Source organism: Thermobia domestica, chromosome 13, assembly GCF_964235325.1.
Source record: "Thermobia domestica chromosome 13, izTheDome1.hap1.1, whole genome shotgun sequence".
Taxonomy (NCBI): domain Eukaryota; kingdom Metazoa; phylum Arthropoda; class Insecta; order Zygentoma; family Lepismatidae; genus Thermobia; species Thermobia domestica.
In genome coordinates, this window is record NC_137466.1 from 193,429,382 (window position 1) to 193,450,137 (window position 20,756).

At 35.4% G+C, this 20,756-nt stretch overlaps 1 protein-coding gene across 2 annotated transcripts in view; it reads left to right on the top strand.

Moving 5' to 3' along the window:
* The window catches only part of beta'COP (coatomer subunit beta'), an 82,201-nt gene that overhangs the window by 17,421 nt on the left and 44,024 nt on the right, over positions 1-20,756 (top strand). For both annotated transcript variants that reach the window (XM_081737185.1, XM_081737186.1), the window contains exons 6-11: positions 1,660-2,050; positions 5,977-6,176; positions 8,932-9,182; positions 11,966-12,096; positions 15,351-15,558; positions 20,420-20,654. In XM_081737185.1, the coding sequence (XP_081593311.1) occupies positions 1,660-2,050; positions 5,977-6,176; positions 8,932-9,182; positions 11,966-12,096; positions 15,351-15,558; positions 20,420-20,654 (1,416 nt within the window). The remainder of the gene's footprint in view (positions 1-1,659; positions 2,051-5,976; positions 6,177-8,931; positions 9,183-11,965; positions 12,097-15,350; positions 15,559-20,419; positions 20,655-20,756) is intronic.

Consider the following 20,756-nt stretch of genomic DNA (forward strand, 5'->3'; position numbering starts at 1 on the left):
TCCTTCCTTAGTGCGAAGTCGCTTCTCGCATCGATCCAGAGATTTTCATAACCTGAAAGAAAAAATAATCTGAAGTCTTAGTGTTTAGGAAATCATTTTTACCCATAATAACACCTTCGTCACTACTAAAACGTAGTTTATTATTATTATTATTATTATTATTATTATTATTATTATTATTATTATTATTATTATTATTATTATTATTATTATATTAAGCTAGGGAATAGAAAAAAAATTGTGGATACTAAATTTATTAAGGCAATTTTTTATTTCTTTGCAGTTGGCTGTTACAGTTATAAGTTTTATGTTGTCGTGGTGCTTTAGAACGATTTCAGGCAGCTTTCCACGGTGACTTTTTTTTTCTTCACTTAAACGTCTTAATAGTTCGGAGTTGTGTATTTCAGTCAACCATATCCTCATTTGGTAGAGAGTCCATCATAAGAATGCTCTTAGAGTTTCATAAAACCCTGGCCATCACCTTACCGCGAACGGTGTCACATGAAGTGTTATGGGAATGGGTATAAGGTGTATTTTCCACTGCTTTCAAACTGTTTTGTCTAAGTTGCGAATGTAACTTAAGCTCTGCATATTCTAAATCATGAATCTGTACTAAAACCTGCGTGTATCTTTTTTGTAAAGATAAATGATATGCTCACAAGCGAGCAGTTACTCACGTTTTCTTCGAGAAAAGTTTGTCCGGGAAGAAGTCAAAAATAGTTGGGACTGCACTGGGGCACTATTTAATATATCTTAGCTCTGTCACAGGGCAATGTTTCAACAATGAGTGGGGAGGAAGAAATATATCTGGAAAGAACACTGAACTCGTTTCTGAAACTAATATTGAAATACTCATAGGAGCTGAGTATTTCAAACAGCAAAGAACAAAGTGTGTTGGAAATGCTTCACTTCTCCGAGTCTTTCCCCTTCGAGTGCGTTGTGGGTAGACTGACAATTTTAAGTCTTAGAAAAATGTATACGCGCAATTAGAAGTGTACGTTTACATTAAAGATCCATATCTTAATACAGGTAGAGATAATTTGGACAGAGATATTCTACGATTAATAACTCGATTAATAGAAACAAAAAGCAATTTTCAACGGTTTATAGTTTCGAAGTTATTACTAATTTATCAAAGCTTTTGCGTATTGACACCAGTGTCCGAAATATATGAGACACAGTGTGAATTTTGTACCCATTATGCTGATTATACTAATTTTGTATCCATTCTGGTAATGTAATATGCTAATTATGTTAGCGGTAGAGATTCTTAATTAACTCTTATCGTATACCAAGAGACCCAAGACTTCTTTTGATTCCCTATTGTTACTTATCGTAAACACGTTCCCAGCATTTTTTCCCCTTTATCTCTCTTGTAATAAGTACTAACTCTTTATTTATTTTCTGTCAAAAATTAAATCCTTTGAAATCTTTCAATGATCTAGCCTAGTATATACTGTCCCAAATTCTATGATTGTGGTACTATAATGTTTTTTTTTTTTTTTAAAAAAAAGCTTGTGCTGTACTGTGTAGTAGTTCTGTATTATTATTGTGATGGCAATCGATTATCTCTAAAAGAAAATAGTGAATTCTTAGTGCCATATTTATGCATTATAAGCCTTAACTGAGAATATGATTATTTTATCTATTTATTTTCAGTATGTTTTCACCCAGAGTTGCCAATTGTTCTGACTGGTTCGGAAGATGGCACAGTACGCATTTGGCACGCAGGCACCTATCGCCTGGAGTCGTCTTTAAATTACGGCTTGGAAAGAGTTTGGACGATAGCTTCACTTCGAGGTTCCAACAATGTTGCGCTGGGCTACGACGAAGGTAGTATAATGATTAAAGTTGGCCGTGAGGAACCCGCGATGTCCATGGATATTAATGGAAAGATCATCTGGGCTCGTCATTCCGAAATTCAGCAAGCAAATTTGAAAGCCATGGCAGATGCTGATATTAAGGACGGTGAGCGTCTTCCACTGGCAGTGAAGGATATGGGCAGTTGTGAAATATATCCTCAAACGATAGCTCATAATCCTAATGGAAGGTATGAACTTAACTTTTTAAATATAAACTAATTATTTGCTGAGCAAAACTATATATTTTCATTAAAATTCAACACGTGTTACTAACTCTTTGGCTTCATCAGACACTATGTGATACAGGATAACTGTACAATTGTATATACATACAACAGCTCTTTAGCATAAATTCGGATTATTATTAAAAAATATAATTGCTGTTTTTAAATCTCAAGTAGAGTCAACTGGGACAGGTCAACACCGAGACACATATCTACAGTTTAATATGGGACCCAAATCACATTATCTTCTACCGGAAATCGAATCACCACCTAAGGTGGGAACACTAGCCATTTTGCCATGATCGAGCTCTTGAATTAATTAAAATATGCCAACTGTTTGCCCTTATAATTTGTTACACATTTGCTACATGAACACTATAGAATACATATTTATATATTTAAAATAAGCACTTAAGCATATTACTTTGTATGCACAAAAATTGTATTTTTTGTCATATTATTTCGAGCCTCTGTTGAACCATATAACTAATTTCTTTTTCGCTGTGATATCTTTTCTTAATTATTCATCCGCGTGGAGGACATTCTTAAAACATGGGGAGAATTAAAAATGTGCCGAAAATCCAATAAATTTTTGAGTAGCATGTGGGTTCTTACATATCTTCACTTATGGACATCTGTTCTTGAAAATTGAATTTTAGTCCTTACAGAGCATGGTATAGAAAAACTGCTTACGGAAATACGCTACTAATAACGATAAGAAACTATTTACATACATTTGAACAAATATGTTCTGTCGGGATTATGGCGTGAAAGAGTTCTATTTACATAGCATTTCGTCAACTCTACCCAACGACGCGAAACATTTTGAATTTTAATCATATAAATGTATGTAATATTAAACTCAGATTATGTATTTTACATATGAAGTGATTGCAGATTAAAACAGTGATGGGCAAATATTTTTAAGAGAGGACCAAAGAAAAAAAGACAAAATTTTATGCGGCCCAATATAACTTATTGAAAACAATGATACTTTTATAAAATTCTTGTAATACTAAGCCATATTAATGATTGAAATTTCTCATTAACTGGTTCTAACTGGAATGCACTGATTCTTGGAAGTGATGTTAAGTGCTCTTCCAAGCAACCTGATTCATTTCATTTGTCAGATTATGAATCATGTCGCGGGCTAGATAAAACCTCTTAGGGGAGCGTATGTTGCTCGTGGGCTATAGTTTGTCCATCACTGGACTAGAAGGTCCTCGTATGTGTTCTGTGTTTGGTTTGCCGATATTGAGCGGTTTACGTGAATACTTAAAGGCCGTTGTCTAAGTACGGAGGACATATTTGAGCTCTTTTTAATATTGCTCACACATATATTAAGTAAATGGTGTAATGATATAGCCAACCCGCGATAAGGTGATCACTGGTCGAGTTAGAGGTTACATCCAAAGATATAATTTGCAATTACACAGTCAAATAAGAAGGTAGTAGCTAGAAATGCTTGATTTTCTATCCAAGGTTATAAATATATATCGACACAACTTTTTTTTTTTTTTTTTTTTTTAATCAATGTATAAGTTCCAGTGTAATTTCATTGATTTAAGCATCTGGGACATCAAGTTACAGCGATTGAGGTACACCTGAAGTCATTCATTGTTTTTCCTTGCTTTTCTCTTTTTCTCACTTAGGTGTGCTTGAGGGACGAGGTGTAACAAGGTCTTCAACTCAGTTGATGCGATAAATAAAAATAATCTGATAGGTTGTGTTAACCTAGTGATTTATGCATTGTAAGTTCTTGAGGGCCGCGGTGGCTTCATGGTAGAGCGCTCACCTCTGGTTTGTGGAGTCCCTGGTTCGATCCCAGTTCTTACTAATAGGGTATTATGGTGGACAAATACCGTATACATTGTTTCGTCGGGATTCTGCAGTTTCATGCCATTTCCTTTCTCATTTCATCATTTTGTTCATCATCACCATCTCCCTTATCCTCGAAGCATAATCATGAGATCTTCAACTCAATAATAATAATAATAATTTAAAAAATCAAATTATGCAAGTGGCCAGTCAGGGTGATTCTTTATAGGGTTAACAACTTCAGTCATAATTCTTTATTGGAACCACATACAAACTTGGTTTATATGTCATATTGCAAAACACTTTTTTTTTTTTTTTTCGTGACAAATTCATTGTCTGCACTTGCGATCATCCTGGACACATTCCAAAGAAAGTCGACTTCCTGCCATTTCGGGGTAACGTCCGCATTGGCTTTGTGATGCGATGTTTCAGTTCATTAACATTATCAGGTAGGGAAGGGGTGTACACTTTATCTTTCACAACCCCACAAAAAGAAGTCAAATGGCGTGTAATCTGGATGCCGTGGCGGCCAGGCAATTGGTCCACCACGACCTATCCACTTATCTGGGAAACGCTGACCAAGAAATTCCTTTACGTCTATCAAGTAGTGCGGTGGGGCGCCATCTTGTTACCACCTAAAGGGCCATCGTAGTCATCTTCATCTAACTGTGGAACAAGGAAGTTCTGGAGCATATCAAGTTAGGCGATGCCGGTGATGGTGCTCTCAGCAAAGAAGAATGGTCCGTATACCTTTGCTCTGGAAACAGCGCAAAACTCGTTCAGTTTGAGTTGTCACGAACCAGGTCCACATGCGCATGTGGATTTTCCGTGCCTCAAATATGACAATAGTCTGTGTTGACTCGGCCGGAAAGGTGAAAAGTTGATTTGTCACTAAATATCACATTGTTTAAGAATGTCCCGTCAGCACTAATGCGATCCACATGGTAACACAGAATTCATGTCGGGTATGTTTATCCGCTTCACTCAGTGTTTGAACCAAGTACATTCTGTATGACTTCATGGAAAACGTCTACGCAATACACGCCAAACAGTGGTCTGAGGGATACCAGTTTCTTGTGATGAACGTCGTGTAGATTTTCGAGGACTGCGGACAAAACTCTCCATAACTGCTTCCATCACATCGTCAGTCACGGGTGAGCGCCCTGGAGCCACTGTGTGTCGCACAGAACAACCTATTTAAACAAATGTCTGGTGTCATTTGTACGCTGTTGGTTTGCTAGGTGGTTCCTTGCCGTATTATGTGCGAAACTTACGCTGTACACTCGTTGCTGACTTCATTTCTTCAAACCTAAACACGCACATGGCTCTTTCCGCACCAGTGAAAGTCTCCATTTTCAACGACTGACTGGTGGCGCCGCATGTGGTCAACTCCGCAGCTACTCACTACGTGAGTCAAACTTAGAGTGTTTTGCAGTACAATGACATATAAACCAAGTGTGTATGTCGTTCCAATAAAGAATTATAACTGATTGAAGTTGTAAACCCTATAAAGAATCACCCTGTACTTCCTAACCGTAAGATAACACAAAGCAAGTAATCAAAATACAATGTGTGTAAATGAGCATGCTGTATAATGTGTACAGTAACTGTTGGGATTATGAATAATAGACTGGTCTAAAAGTGTTTAAAGATAATACCATGCTAGTAAAAGAACAAATGAAGAGCGTTACTAGATTGAAATGTTTTGTGTTTATGTAAGAGTTTGAAGTTATGTAATGGTAACATATGAAAAGAGTTTTCGGGTAGATAATATTCTGGAAGCTAACACATTTCGGTTTTCAAGGAGCCTTACTTGAAGAAATACGGTGTTAATGCTGGTTAAATTAATAAAATATTATTATGAGAAAGAAGTAATACAATAAATGTTCGGAGCAGCTATTCGTAGTTTGGTAGTTAGTGGAAGTGATTAATTTGTGTACTACAAATAATTAGCTAATATAGAAGAGCATTAGCTAAAAGATTCTTTTATTAAAGTAACTGGAAAGTAACAGCTTAGTTACTTTTCATTAGTGCCTAAATTGGAGTAATTTGTACTTGTTTCGTTTAAATAGGTTCGTAGTTGTTTGTGGAGATGGTGAATATATAATCTACACAGCAATGGCCCTTCGGAATAAGGCATTTGGTTCTGCACAAGAATTTGTGTGGGCACAAGATTCGTCTGAGTATGCTATTCGTGAAGGAAGCTCTACTGTTAAAGTGTTCAAGAACTTTAAGGAGAAAAAGTCCTTTAAACCTGAATTTGGAGCTGAAGGTAAAACAAGACTTTTTCTTTTTTGTTAGAAAGTAAAATTACATCTGTTAACCTTGATATACGTCGCTTATTTAATAATTGCCGAAATTTTCAATGGGAAGTCTCATTTTCCTCAGCGGGGGCCGCGGTGGCTCAGTGGTAGAGCGTTCGCGTCTGGTGCTTATGGTCTCGGGTTCAAACCCTCCCGCCAAGTGAACTTTGTGGTGGACAAACACTGTGTGCGTGGGTTTTCTCGGGGTTCTCTAGTTTCCACCATTTCATTCATCTTTCATTACCGTCTCCTTTAGCCTAACCGGCATAACCGTGGGACGTAAAACTCAAAAATTTCATTTCATTTTTTCCATTTTCCTCCGCGACTTTTTCATAAGGCATCTACTGCAAACTCGTCACATCACATGGCGTCGTTGTGGTAGAGAAGCATCAACCAAAATCATTTGTTCTAGTAATAAAAATATGTACAAATACGTCGACATTTATGAGTAATAAAAGGATGGTAATTTAGCAACAAACGTCTTAGTTTAAATATTCGGTGGCTAGATATTCTTTTTTCTTTAGTTTTCTTTTTCTCAGTTCCAGCGGGTGTCACAAATCCATGGTAATACTCAACATATAGTTGTTAGCCAAGCAGTTACAGTACAAACAAAATCCAACCCAGTTCATATATAGCTAAATCAATAAAAAAAAAAAAGAAAAAGTTCTGTTTCTAGAGTAGGCTCACTTGTTTAGGCATGAAAGATCCATGTTTAAAGAAGCGTGCTTGCTCAGTGATGCACCATTTAATGATTTTGTCCAGCTTGAGATCTTGATTGCTTAAAGAAGATTTCTTGAAATAAGAGTTACTAGTGAGTTGACAAGTTTAGAATTTAATTTTTAAAACTATAAATTAAATAGTATTATAACTGTCTAATTGTTGAAAAATCAACTAACTAGTTACCTTATTTCTAAATAATTTCAATTAAAATATATTATGGATAACCTATTTCATAGCTTTTTTCCTTACATGTCTGATTAACTATATTAAATCTGCTCTATTATTTTAATCATATACCAAAAATCACTCATTGTTTTGAATTTGTGAATTTTAAATTTTTCGATCTTTTTAGAAAGTTTTTGCATTGCTATCATTTTGATTTATTTTAACGCCTTTATAAAAAAATCATTACATGAAACTTTTGTCTAGCTTTATGTGACACTTTTAGTTCAATTTTCATTATAATTTGACAAAAAATGTAATTTTAATTTCACTATTACAGGAAAATAAGTGACTCGGATGATTTATATATTCGAAGTGGGATGAAGTAATGACAGATTGAAAAAAAAAAAATATTTTTGCTTGTTGTAGAGCATATCTTTTAGAACAGGGGTAAAAAATTATATTTTTGGCTGTCCCTTTCCCTTTTGAAAATATTTCACTTAGGGTAGAACTCAGTATTTTATTTTAAAACATCTATAATTAACACTTTAGGATTTTTTTGTCCTAACCATCTGTAGGTACTTGTTGATTTAATTAATTTTTTCTTACATATTGACATATACTCGTAAAATTTTTCACTAGCAGTGATTGGTGAACGAGAAAGATAATTAATTATGTACTAACCTGAATAATGTTCCTTCCAATTGTATTGTTTTTTTATTTGTTTTATTTATTTTTTTAATTCTTTTTCCTCCGATGACATTCACAACATTGACAAAATCTACATATGTTGTCACTTTAAGAAACAAGGGTTTCTAAAAACAGAGATTTAAGTTTTAGTAATAACTAGTGCACTAGTTTTTTTTAAATTTTACTGTCATAAATTGTTAATTATGTGATTAAAAGCGGAAAGGCTATTACTCACCGCAAAAGGTATGTAGCAGAATTTTCTTCTACATGCAACAGGTAGCGCTTTCGGAAAATGCTACTTCTTTCATCAGTCTGTGGTAAACTTTAAAAAGGATAAAAAACGTGAAAGATGGTTAAAAAATTGTTAAAGGTTAGGATATGTAAAAAACAAATCTTCTGTCAAACATTAAAACACACGGGAATAGAAACTGACTGACATTATACACTTACTACCACAGGCTGATGAAAGAAGTAGCATTTTCCGAAAGCGCTACCTGTTGGATGTAGAAGAAAATTCGGCTACATACTTTTTGCGGTGAGTAATAGGCTTTCCGCTTTTTCTCATTGAATATAATCACCGCTCGCAATATTGTAATGCTAATTATATGTTAACATAACTACTGGGACAGGTAGACAGAACAACACAAAACTACAAGTATAAATAAATATACTTTGTAACTTATTTTTTGTTATACCATTGTTAAAATATAAGAACATGTGAAAACTCTACATAAAATAATAACTTAAGCCTTTTGGTCCTGACGAATAATGCCCGGACAGTGCTTGAAATATTGGAGGAAAAGAGAAAGCAATACAGTTTGAAGGAACATTTTTCAGGTTAGTAGATAATTAGTAATACATCTTTGGCAACTTCAATCCAGAATTTCTTTCTGTTTTCAATTTTAAATTGTTTCACAACTATATTTGCAACTTACAATTAAAACAAAAACTAGATTTCGTTAGGTAAATTTTCCTTAGGATGAATGGATCTTTCGATTTTAATACATCTCTGTAAGTTTTAGTTAAGGACAAAATGGTCAGTTTATTCGTGAATTAATGTCAAAGTAAGTTTTATGAAAGAGAATATTTTTTTGAGTGTTATTATATGTAATTAGAAGAAAGAATGTGAATGATTTATAATATTTTTTACAGGAATATTTGGTGGATTTATGCTTGGGGTTCGATCAGTTTCTGGTTTGGCATTTTATGACTGGGAAAACCTGGAGCTTATTCGAAGAATTGAAATTCAGCCCCGCCATGTGTTTTGGTCGGAAAGCGGAGAACTTGTGTGTCTCGCTACTGAAGATAGTTACTTCGTATTGAAATATAACGCTGATGTTGTTGCCCGAGCACAGGAAACTAAAGAAGGCATCACAGAAGACGGAATTGAGGATGCGTTTGAGGTTAGTACGAATGAAATGAAATATATATCCCATTTAGGTTCTGTTGGCTGAAGAAGAAGAATGATAGTAAGCAAATGAGAAGGTATGAGGGACAAGGAAAAAAAAAAAAAAAGAAATAAGGAACAGTTTGTTTAACCTTTACAGGACGAACGGCTCAGGGGTTCAGCCAATAGTTTAAACCTCCGTAGCTCGGCTCCTAATTAACCTAGAGAGATGATTTAGGTGTCTGTCTCTTCAAAAAGGATGGAACTTTCCAACGGTGTGCATTTCGTCTACATTGGGGGTCCAACAATGGAAGGGTAACGAGAAAGTTGAATGTTTTTAGTTCCCCCTCAGCATTTGGGGGAATCCTAACTAATGATACCCTGTGTATGGCCATTCTTGCGCACGACAAATAACACTATGGCGAACTTCGAGAAAATGTTTTTCCAAATTTTTTTCGTCTTCTTCTTTTACAGGTTGAGCACGGGGGGCACAAAAGTTACTTCATTGGAATCTGTGTCCCATTAACTTTCTAACTAGCTTTGGCTTATATCTCTGTGCTAATTATTACGTCAGGATAGACAAAATATTTCGAAAAATATGTACAGGGTGATTCTCGTAGGAAACACGTTCGGAATTTTTTCTCACTTAATATTGAACTTTCGTCCTTCACTTTTTATATGATTTTACCCAATGTCTGGCGTACACGTGATTTTTTTTTTTTCCTGTGTACGATAAGTAACAATGTTGCCGGCTTCTCACATTTCAAAAAACAAAGAATTTCATTTTTTGTACAAAAATTTCTTCTTCTACAGGTTTGGCACGGGAGGCACAAAAGTTAGCTCGTTGGAATTTGTGTTCCGTAACCTTTACAACGAGGTATTGTTCATGTCCTTGTGACAGTTAGAAGGGACTAGGCCGCCAACGTAAAGGTCTGCGATTTTCCTGAAATCCCCATCCTGTCCTATAACGTCCCATAGATTTGTGCTGATTTTCACACACACTGTTTTGAGATCGAATCAGGAATTCTTCACACTAAATGTGAGAGTTCTCACACCGAGTTAACGTGACACTTTTAAAGTAAATAAAGAGTTGAAACATACTGTTGAATTGGAAACATAAGCAAAAGGCCAACTTCTTTTTAAAAATCAGATTCTTATCCATAACCTTAAAACAGATGTTCGCTTTGGGACACACAAAAACAGCTGATATTTCAATAGTATTTGTCTATTCTGTAGTATGTGCAAAGATTGTCATTTTATGTTTTGAAGTTTTACGTCACACGTTTTTGCCCTGTAGCCTAAAGGAAACAAATGATTAATGAAAGTGAGTGATTATTAAAATAATAATAAAAAAAAAAAAGTCAATAATAGGTCATCAAATTCCATTATATAAACTAAGTGCAAAAGCGTAACAGATCCTACGGCGCCGCTCCTCACAGCAGATTGTGCTTGCTTGATGGCTTGTGTATTGGGTAGTGTATGATCAGTATGTAGTGGTTTCCCTTTGTAGCTTTTTGTGGCTTCCTTGTCTTGGATTTACTAGCTCTTAATTCAGCTAGTTTCCCGATTGTTACGATGTTTTGTCAATACAGATTTGTTTTAAGGAAAAACGGGATTTTAAGGTTTAAATCAGGCATTTTTTTTTTTTTTTTTTCGGAGGAAAAGAGTAAAATTGATTTTTAATTACCATCACTCGCTATATTTGTTTTACTTGCATACTACAAGATTTTAATTTCTGTACTTCTATTTACAACTAAAGGGAATGTGAAAGTAATTTATTGATTAACATAGTCCCCGAGAATATAATTCCCCCACCCACCTCCTTCACGAATGATTTTCTGTGATAATGTTCGTAAAAGAAAAAGTCGATTTGGTAGAATATAGCTTACTTTTTCTGCCAATTTTCAGTCGTCTCAGTTGCTTGGAGCTGGAATAGGTCAACAATGAGGGAGCGAATTCTTCCCGAAAACAGTGTGTGTGTTTTGTGGGAAGGTGGAAATTTAACTCCTAGAGTTTTGGGTTGAAATCAGTGAGAGAGCAATAGGATCGCTCGCTTCAACAATACACAGAATCAATAGTTCTATTGTAAATTTGCTTTGCAGGTTGCAACATCTGGAAGTTCGTTAGATAACTAGCTAGTCCTTCCTTATGATTAGGGTCCTAATCCTAAAATAATAAGTGTTCGTCATATAGCATTCGCGTACTCATATCTTCTAAACCCTGGCTTTCTATCTTTTACTTTAAAAAAAAAAGTTTATTTATTTATTTATTTATTTATTGAGAAGAATTCGGTTTAAACCAGCCAACCCTGTTTGACTATGTAATAAAATCAGTAGAACATCCAGTACTGTTATGTGTTATTCATAATGCTAAATAAACTTTAATTTACATTTTTCCTTTCTCTCCACTACTATGAGTCTTTCTGTCAGATATAGGTCTATGTGACCTTAACCAACAATCAGCATGCACTCGTTATTTTACATTACTTTCTCTGGAATTAATAAAAATAAAAAAACTGGGACCGGGGCTTTGGCATGTATTGAAGGGTTGCTTCGGAATGAGTTGACTAATTCTAATTGAGTTTTCGTTGATGGAGAGAGAACGTGATTATCAGTACGGTACTGAAAAAATGTGTACTGTTGTTTAATAATTCGAAGTTACTGGCGAAAGAAATACAGTACGTATATGTGTATCCATTTTGCCTGTGGTAATTGTTCCATAATGTTTCGTAGAAACCCACTATTAACGAAGAGATATTGTATGTCCACCATGCTTATTTGTATTAATATTATTTTACAGGTGTTGGGAGAAGTTCACGAAACAGTGAAAACTGGATTATGGGTGGGAGACTGCTTTATTTATACGAATAGCGTAAATCGAATCAATTATTACGTTGGAGGAGAAATTGTCACCATTTCTCATTTGGACAGGTAAGCATTAGATTACTTATTCAGGTTAAAATAAATGTAAATCGCCTATAGAATGTAGAGAATTTGTTGCTGTGTTAACTGTTTGAAGATAATTTGGATATTAAAATTATTTTGGTTATTAGTAAGATGAAAAATAATGGAATTTTAGTGTGTATTGTGTTAGAGAATATCCCCCTCCCCCTTATAAGTCCTTTCTTGACTCATTTTGACTTAAGTAGCAATAACAGGTGATGGTTCGTTACGTATCTGTGTTGGGTATTTTTCGATGTACGTGTGAATTGTAATCAGGGCTGTGAAAATCCCAGTTAAAAAAAAAAAAAAAAAAAAAGCCTAATGGGTTTTGTTGGGCAAAATTGGGTTTTATTAAATTTTGTACGTACATTTAAAGCTATATTTCTACTTAAAATACCATTTAAGTATTCTATGTTCTATTATACACATTTGGAGTAAAACTGGAATTCCATTGTCGCACAAAGGGAATTCGTGAAGATCCATCCACGTTTCGTGGGACACATTACTTTGCATTTGGCACACTCTTATATTTCGATTTCTAGAAAGGAGGAAGTAGACAATTTTGGAGAGTAACAAAGAGGTGTATTTCTATATAGCTAATACATATAGGAATGAGGTGTATTTCTATATAGCTAATACAGATAGGAATAAAATCCTCTGTTACACTCAGGATTCAAGGGCAGCCGTCTATTTTTCGTTTTTGTGTGTAATTGTGCAGTGTACAATAGCGAAGATAAAGATAGATCTTTAGTAATTTCCTTTTGTAAGTCAAGCTTTGATTCAAATTATGGTATTACAAATAAATAAAATAAATATAAAGAAATAAAGAAATAAAAATAGTGTATTTGTAATCATAAGAGAAGATTTTGCATCCATTTTAATGCAGCTCTTTTTCGTTTCTATGTAATTATCCAAATGTAGTGTTGAGAAATCCTTTTTTGAAATGAAGAATTTTTTTATTTGTAATTAATTAGCAATAGAGAAAGACCTTTTATTATTTGTTGGTACTAATACGCGAGTATATACTACAAAAACTAAAAGGAAACGTAGTCGCATCGTGCCCCCTTTTTTGATCGCAGATTATAGTTGTACACCGTTACAGCGAGTTTGATCGAACGCGAACTAAATTCGTTGTGCATGATTTGCATACATACAGAGTGTTTCAAAACAACACCGTCAACATTTGGGAGGTGATTCCTGACACCAAGATAAGACAAAAAGTATAGACCACCTTGGGTGCACAAATGCATCCTTTCGGAGTTATAAGCTACCGAAAATATAAAAATGTGGTCAATAGCTTCAAAACTATGGGACCTACCGTAGTCGGGTCAAGACTTCACTTGGGAACTAATATGTGCTCTATCCAAATATCCAAGTTTCAGAATCCTGCGATACTTCCGCAACAATTTTTCTAGAGGTGGTTGGAGAGTACTTCAAATTAAATGCCCGTAGCCAAACTCCCTCTATAAAAATTGCTTCGTGAGTACCTTAGGATTCTGAAACATGTATTTGTGGATAGGGAATATATTACTTCTTAAGTGAAGTCTTGATCCGACTACGGTAGATCCCATACTTTTGAAGCTATGAAGCTATAAAAGGTAATTTTTCATGTTTTCGGCAGACTATAACTTCGAAAGGAAGCATTTGTGCACCCAGGTTGGTCTATACTTTTTGTCTTATCTCGGTGCCAGGAATCACCTCCCAAACGTCGGTGTTGTTTTGAAACACCCTGTATATATATATATTCCGTTCTGACAGGAGATATTCTTTTGATAAATACATATTCAAAGTCAATTCTGAAATTAGGCGTGTACTGAGAAACATAATTGAAGAAACTAATTATGATCATGTTAAGGTTATTTCAATTGAAGTTTTGAAATATATTTTTTGGAGATGTTTTTCTCTTTTGTTTTGTTTTTATGGGTGCGTCTAAATATCAAACAATATTTTTGACCAAGTAGATACTTTCAAATACCCAGGATCGATGTTAACAGACCAAAACTATATCCTTGAAGAAATTAAATGTCGACTGAAAGCAAAAAATTAGTGTTATTCAGTTCAAAATCTTTTGTCAAATTCTGTCGAGGAATTTGAAACTTAAAATTGGTTGCGAAACGTGGTGGCTTCCCTTAAAGAAAAACGCAAACTGAAAGTATTTGAAAATAAAATCCTGAGACGAATATTCAGACCCAGGAAGAACGGGAATGGTAAATAGCGGAAATTTCATAACAAGGAACTGCATTATTTATGCCGTTTACCGAACATTAGGTCTTCAAGTATAGAAGGCTGAGACGTGCAGGCCATGTATCCAGAATGGAAGAAAGTAGGAACGATTTCAAAGTTTTAACTGGAAATCCAATCGGGAAACGACCATTAGGAAGACCTAGGCACAGATGGGAGAAAAATATTAAGATGGACCTCGCAGAAGTAGGAATACAAAGTAGAAACAGGATCCAGTTGGCTAGGGACAGAAGTCAGTGGAGGTGTTTTGTTAACGTGGCATTGAACCTCTGGGTTCCATAGACCATTGGGTTAGTTTGTTTTTATGTGGGTTTTACTCTTCTTTCACAAAAATAAATTTAAAATGCGATTTTTGGGGCTAGCCAATATTCCAAGAACCCTGATTGTAATAATTTTTAAGGAGCTTAGTTAACCTAAACTCCGTTATATGTTTACTCTGTCTGTCCGTCCGAGAGACAATACAATCTCAAGAACTAAAGCCTGTGACAAACTAAAGCCTCTGAAATCTTGGCATTTCAGCTAAACGAATAAAACACAAGCTCTAGCGCGATCAGGTGGCAGGGGATAGACGTGGATATGTACAAAATAAACGTGGCAATACCGCTGGCCTCTCATTTGCTAGCAGCATTTAAAGGGAACTTGGAGCGTCGCCTTCAAATGCCAAGATGTTTGTCACACCGTTTAATTGATGGATCAACATTAATTTTGCCCAGGATTGAGAGGGTCAGTCGTTAATAGAGGTGATCCATTCAGTTGATCCACCTCATGTATTCCCATATAGCTTACTAAAGGTGAAATCCCCCTTGATAGCATGCAACCCAACTGTATGTTAAGATAAGGTTGGCTGCATATTATTCAGCTACAAACTCCTTCACGTGATGTAGACGTGATATTGCTACTTATTATGTTTCAAGAAAACTTTAATTATAATTTTTGTGTTAACATTTAAGTATTAAAATGATACGTCTTTGTTTTATTAATATATATAAATTTTCTTTCAGGACGATGTATTTATTAGGTTACATTCCAAAGGATAATCGCCTTTACCTTGGAGATAAAGAGCTAAATGTAGTTTCGTACTCACTGTTATTATCTGTGCTTGAATACCAAACAGCTGTTATGCGACAAGATTTTGTGACGGCAGATAAAGTGCTTCCTACAATTCCAAGAGAACAACGGACCAGAGTAGCTCATTTCTTAGAAAAGCAGGTGCGTATTATTACCTTAGTGTGAGAGATGACTTTTTTTTTTTCTGCTTGGACATACCAATTAAAATGTCGATTTCGTTCAGATCTTCCCATAGCTTCCTTTCTTAATGGTTTCATGCTCATTTTCAATGCGTGTTCTCAGAAGGTTTAAATCCCAGCTGAAAGTAGTATACGTCGCTCAAATCCAAGTAATTTGTCAGGTAAAGTGCACCGAATTGATTTGTTAAATAAGACATACGTATGCTTATTGGTGTGCGTTGAGATTAGAGAACTTGTGTTGGAGAAATTAAACCGGAATTAGCTTGAGGAGTAGGAGTTCGCTTGATATAAACTATAATAATTAATAGAGCAAATGGAATACATATTACCAAATAAAATTAGTACTAACCTTGTTTGTATTCCTAAGGAAATAATTTCCCAAAATTTCGAGTAATTGATCGAGTATCCATCATCAAGGACCGTAGAGGCTTAAAACATATTCAGCACAGGGATCTTCACATGCTTCGAGCTTCGACTTTACTCGAACTCCAATTTTTTAAGAACGTAACGTATTTTTACCTAGTAACGTGTTTTAGTAGTCCTATATGGGATCCTCTTTTTTAAAGACTTTAGTTTAGTGTGGGTGCACTTACTACGAACAGATTTTTAGCTATTGGAAAATGATGATTGTCCCACGATTGTGCCGGCGAAAGGAGATGATGATGAGAAATGAATGAAATGGTGAAATGAAGAAAATGGGAGGAAACGGGAGAGCCTTGAGAAAATCCACGGTGTTTGTCCACCACAAAGTTCACTTGGCGCGAGCTGGGATGGAATCAGGGACTCCATGACCAGAGGTGAACGCTCTACCACTGAGCCACCGCGGCCCCTTTTAGCTGTTAAAGTTGTTGATTTTTTTTATAGGAAACTTTATATTTTTATCTACTACTTTAATTTCTTACATATATGCACCATGTACTTCGGTTCCATGTACATTATACTTAGTTTAGATTCCTTGGATTATGCATGTGAAAAATCGAAGTTTTCAGAAATGGATAAAATAATCTGAATATCCTACAAAAAAATAAAAACAAAAAAATTGTAATAGGTAAAAATCTGTTGGTGGTAAGTACAGTTACATTAAGCTAAAAAAAAAAATGCTATCCCAAAAAAGCAAGAGCTATTAAAACACGTTAATAAACAAAAATACGTTGCTTTTTAAAAAAAATACTAAAGTAGAAGCCCCAAGTATATGAAGATCCTGGTTCAGCATATATTTTAAACCTCTACTGTCTTTACTGATGGATGCTCGATTAAGTATCCGAAATGCTGGATATTATTTCCTTAGAAATACAGAAAAGATTAGTACTATTTTTATTTTATATAAATTGTTTATCGAGGATGCTCTAGCGTGGTTAGATATGCATAGAGTTGAAGGAGTTTTCTTAGTAACTATACACTAGTTGTCGAGCGTTAAAATGGCGTTCCAAGAAAGAAGAGATGATTAAGTTTCTAAAGAGCAATTTAAGGCAAATATCCTTTTGATGTATTTGTGAAACGTATTTTATAGTAAAATTAGGATTAGGATTAGGAATTAAATTTCTGGGCTGTCATATATGAGGGATGACGTCCCTCGACGAATACACTATCCGATGAAGGGGAAGGAAGGAAGCAGCCCGGGACCATTTTGTTAGGTACCATTCCGGCATTTACCTGTTATGAATGAGGGAAAACCAGGAGAAACTTCATTCAAGATGGCTGGCCTGAAAAAGCTGTTACATTTTTTCGACCGAGTGCCTCCACCGGGAATCGAACGCGGAACCGCTTGCACCAAAGGCGAGAGCGTTAGCGATTACGCCACGCGGGGCGACCATACATAGTAAAATTGTAAAGATGCTAAACAGTAGATGAAAATTATAGTAAATACAGTAGTAGAAGAGGCCTTTTAAGAAAATATTTTCTCGTACTGTGGTAGTCTGAGGAAGACAATTAGTGTTTGATATGTTTTTATGTTGTTGCAAATGTAGGCTGCGTCACATATACAATGAAACCTCTCAATAACGGATACCTTTACAATACGAACATATCTTTTTGTCCCGGGAAAAATATGTATTATTAAAAGATAGAACCGTCCTTTTTACAGACACGACAATCTTCTTCGAGTTTTTAGTGACCTGTTTATGACGGATAGAAATTATTCTCAGTTTGTAGGTATTTAACATTGAAAATACTTGTCATGTGAAAATAAATCTGGGATACATTATATTAAAGAGTACAGTAAATTTGTAACGGGAATTAGTATCCGCAGGATGTACACTGCAGATAACTACGAGTTTTGCAGACTTTTCGCCAAGAAATTTATAAACCGTCATAACTGGTGAGTTTTGTTCTATCCACATTATTAGTATTTAATTTAGAACGGTTTACATATACTTGAGAAGGAAATTACCATACATGAAGTACATTTTGTAGTATACGTTAGTATTGTAAAATTCTACCTTTTTGGGGTAAAGCTAAAAGACGGTACACGGAAGTTTGGACTTTTCCATCATCTTTTGTTATAAAAGTTTCTTCTTGTATACAATAGTAATAGTATTGCAGATAAAATCTAAGTTCCACTAAACAACTTGGTGATGTGCTGGTTAATTTTGTAGGAGCCCAATGACCGTGCATCTTAGGGCGATAGGAACCAAGGTTCTTGCAGCCAAGGTGTAGAACAGGTGCCTCTCAATGACCAGGCCTCTTAGAAAGCGGTGGATGATCAATCGGTGGAGGTTGATGCCTTCTGCGGTGTTCCGTCTTCTTTTATCCTGAAATGTCGGCTGTCTTCTTCGTAGCTGTTGTCTGAAGGATGTTTACAGCCAGCATGTGGTGTTGCAAGCACGTGGAACCTTGCAAAAATGAAATGAAATCTTTAAGTTTTACTTCCACGGTTATGCCGGCTAGACCAAAGGAGACGGTGATGATGATAAATGAATGAAATGGTGGAATGAAGAAAGTGAGTGGAAAGGCGAACCTCGAGAAAATCCTCGCACACGGTGTTTGTCCATTACAAATTTCACTTGGCGCGAGCTGGGATCGAACCAAGGACACCCCATGCACCAGAGGTGAACGCGACCCATTGTGGAATCTTGCAATATAAACATACACCCCAGTGGTACGTGTGTTTCTTTTCTGAAAATATTTCTTTTCAAGGTTGGCACAACATGATATGTACTCTCATGTCCAAAATGATTGTCGCATGTCTATAACTGTCTTCTTGTAAGAATATAATTTGATAATGATTTTGTAGGGTACTTTTAATACTGATACTATGTGTATAATCGAGAAATGTATATTTGTGGTAAATTTCATAGGAAAAGAATTATAAATACGAAAATTAGAATGAATAAAACAAAATGTTGCTAAATAGACAAGAAAGTTTTGTTTTCGTTTTATTGTTTTTATTTACTGCTCTTTTGACATGAAATTTGTCACATACATGTCTGTGCCGATTATACACATACTAACATTATAAGAAATACCGAGCGAATTCGTTATCAAATTATATTCCTACAACAACATATTTATAGACATGCGACAATCATTTTGGATATGAGTGTACATTTGTACGGCCAAACAAATTACAGTCTTATGAATTAAATCTATACGAGGATGGAAAAAACATGGTACATTACTCTTTGGCCATTGTCTGATTTTTAACTCCGGTAGCGGAGTTCTGCTTATATGCTGGGAACAGTTGATAATGGCTTAATTAAAAATTCCCTATTTAGCAGTACATAAGTATATTTTGTTTTTACCAGTGAAGTGAAAATATTTTAAATTTAATTCATAAGGTTGTTATTTGCATTACTGTACAAATGTGCGTATCGTGTTTTCCCATCTTCGTATAGATTTCTTCCTTGTTTGAACACTGAGTACAGTATTTTTATGTCATCCTATATTTACATTTATAACCAATGTATTGACTGTATACTGCGTACAGTTACCGCATAAACTTTAACGGACACCTCACACTAACAGACAACTAACCATTCCCCATTGCTGTCCGTTATTCAGAGGTTTCATTGAATTTGCCGTATTCACAATTAGGAGAAACAATGCTATACGTTTTCTACAACTTTTTGATGACCAGAGAGTTTTGTTAAGTAAATATACGGTGTGTGTTCAAAGAGTATTGATTTTTTTTTTCTCGCGTAAACCAATGAAGCGCGGGAGACTTTCTTCAGTGTAGATGTAGAAGGGACACTTGTGAATTTTTTCCCGCCCGCAGAAAGCGTGAAGACGTGTAGTGAACGGTCGTCGGATTTCAGTTGTTTGTAAAATAATAGAAAAACTTGAGCATTGCGATATCCAGGCGGAAACCATTCTATCGGAACGGTACATCCAATTTTGAACGAGAATATGAGCACGAGGAGCGTGTTCGCGAAATTTGATTCAGGCTTTCATCGCCAAACACAACATTCCTGTGTGTCGTCAGGCTACTTACTCACCCAACATGGCTCCATGTGACTTTTGGTTATTTTCCAAGCTGAAAATGCCACTAAAAGGGACCCGATTTGAGTCAAGAGGACACATGATACGGAATACGACGGCACACCTTGCTCACTATTCCAAAAACTGCGTTCCAGAAGTGTTTCTAACAATGACAGGAGCGCTAGGAGAAGTGTATGCATTACCAAGGAGATGACTTTGAAGGGGATTAGTGTTTCGAATTTCCAAATCAATAAATGTATTTTAGCCAACCAAAGGTTCGATACTCTTTTGAACACCTCATATATACAAAATAAATAATAGTGTATACAAAACTTAATTTTTGATCTCGCTTCAAAAAAAGCTTGAATTCTGTTGTTACTTAAAATATTTTATATTGTGGCTTTCAGGGTTTCAAACAGCAGGCTTTGGCAGTATCAACAGATCCAGAACATCGATTTGAATTGGCATTACAACTAGGAGAGCTAGAAACAGGCTTGAAACTTGCCCAGGAAGCAGGATCGCAGCAGAAATGGCGACAGTTAGCAGAACTTGCCACTTCTCGAGGTCAGCTTAGTCTCGCACAGGAGTGCCTTCATAATGCCCAAGATTACGGAGGATTGCTTCTTCTAGCTACTTCTTCAGGTAAGCTTGTTATGTCTTGAGCGAGGTACACGATATTTTCTATATTTATTAGGACAGTTTAGTTATAAATATAGGAAAATAAAATTAGTTATAAATATAGGG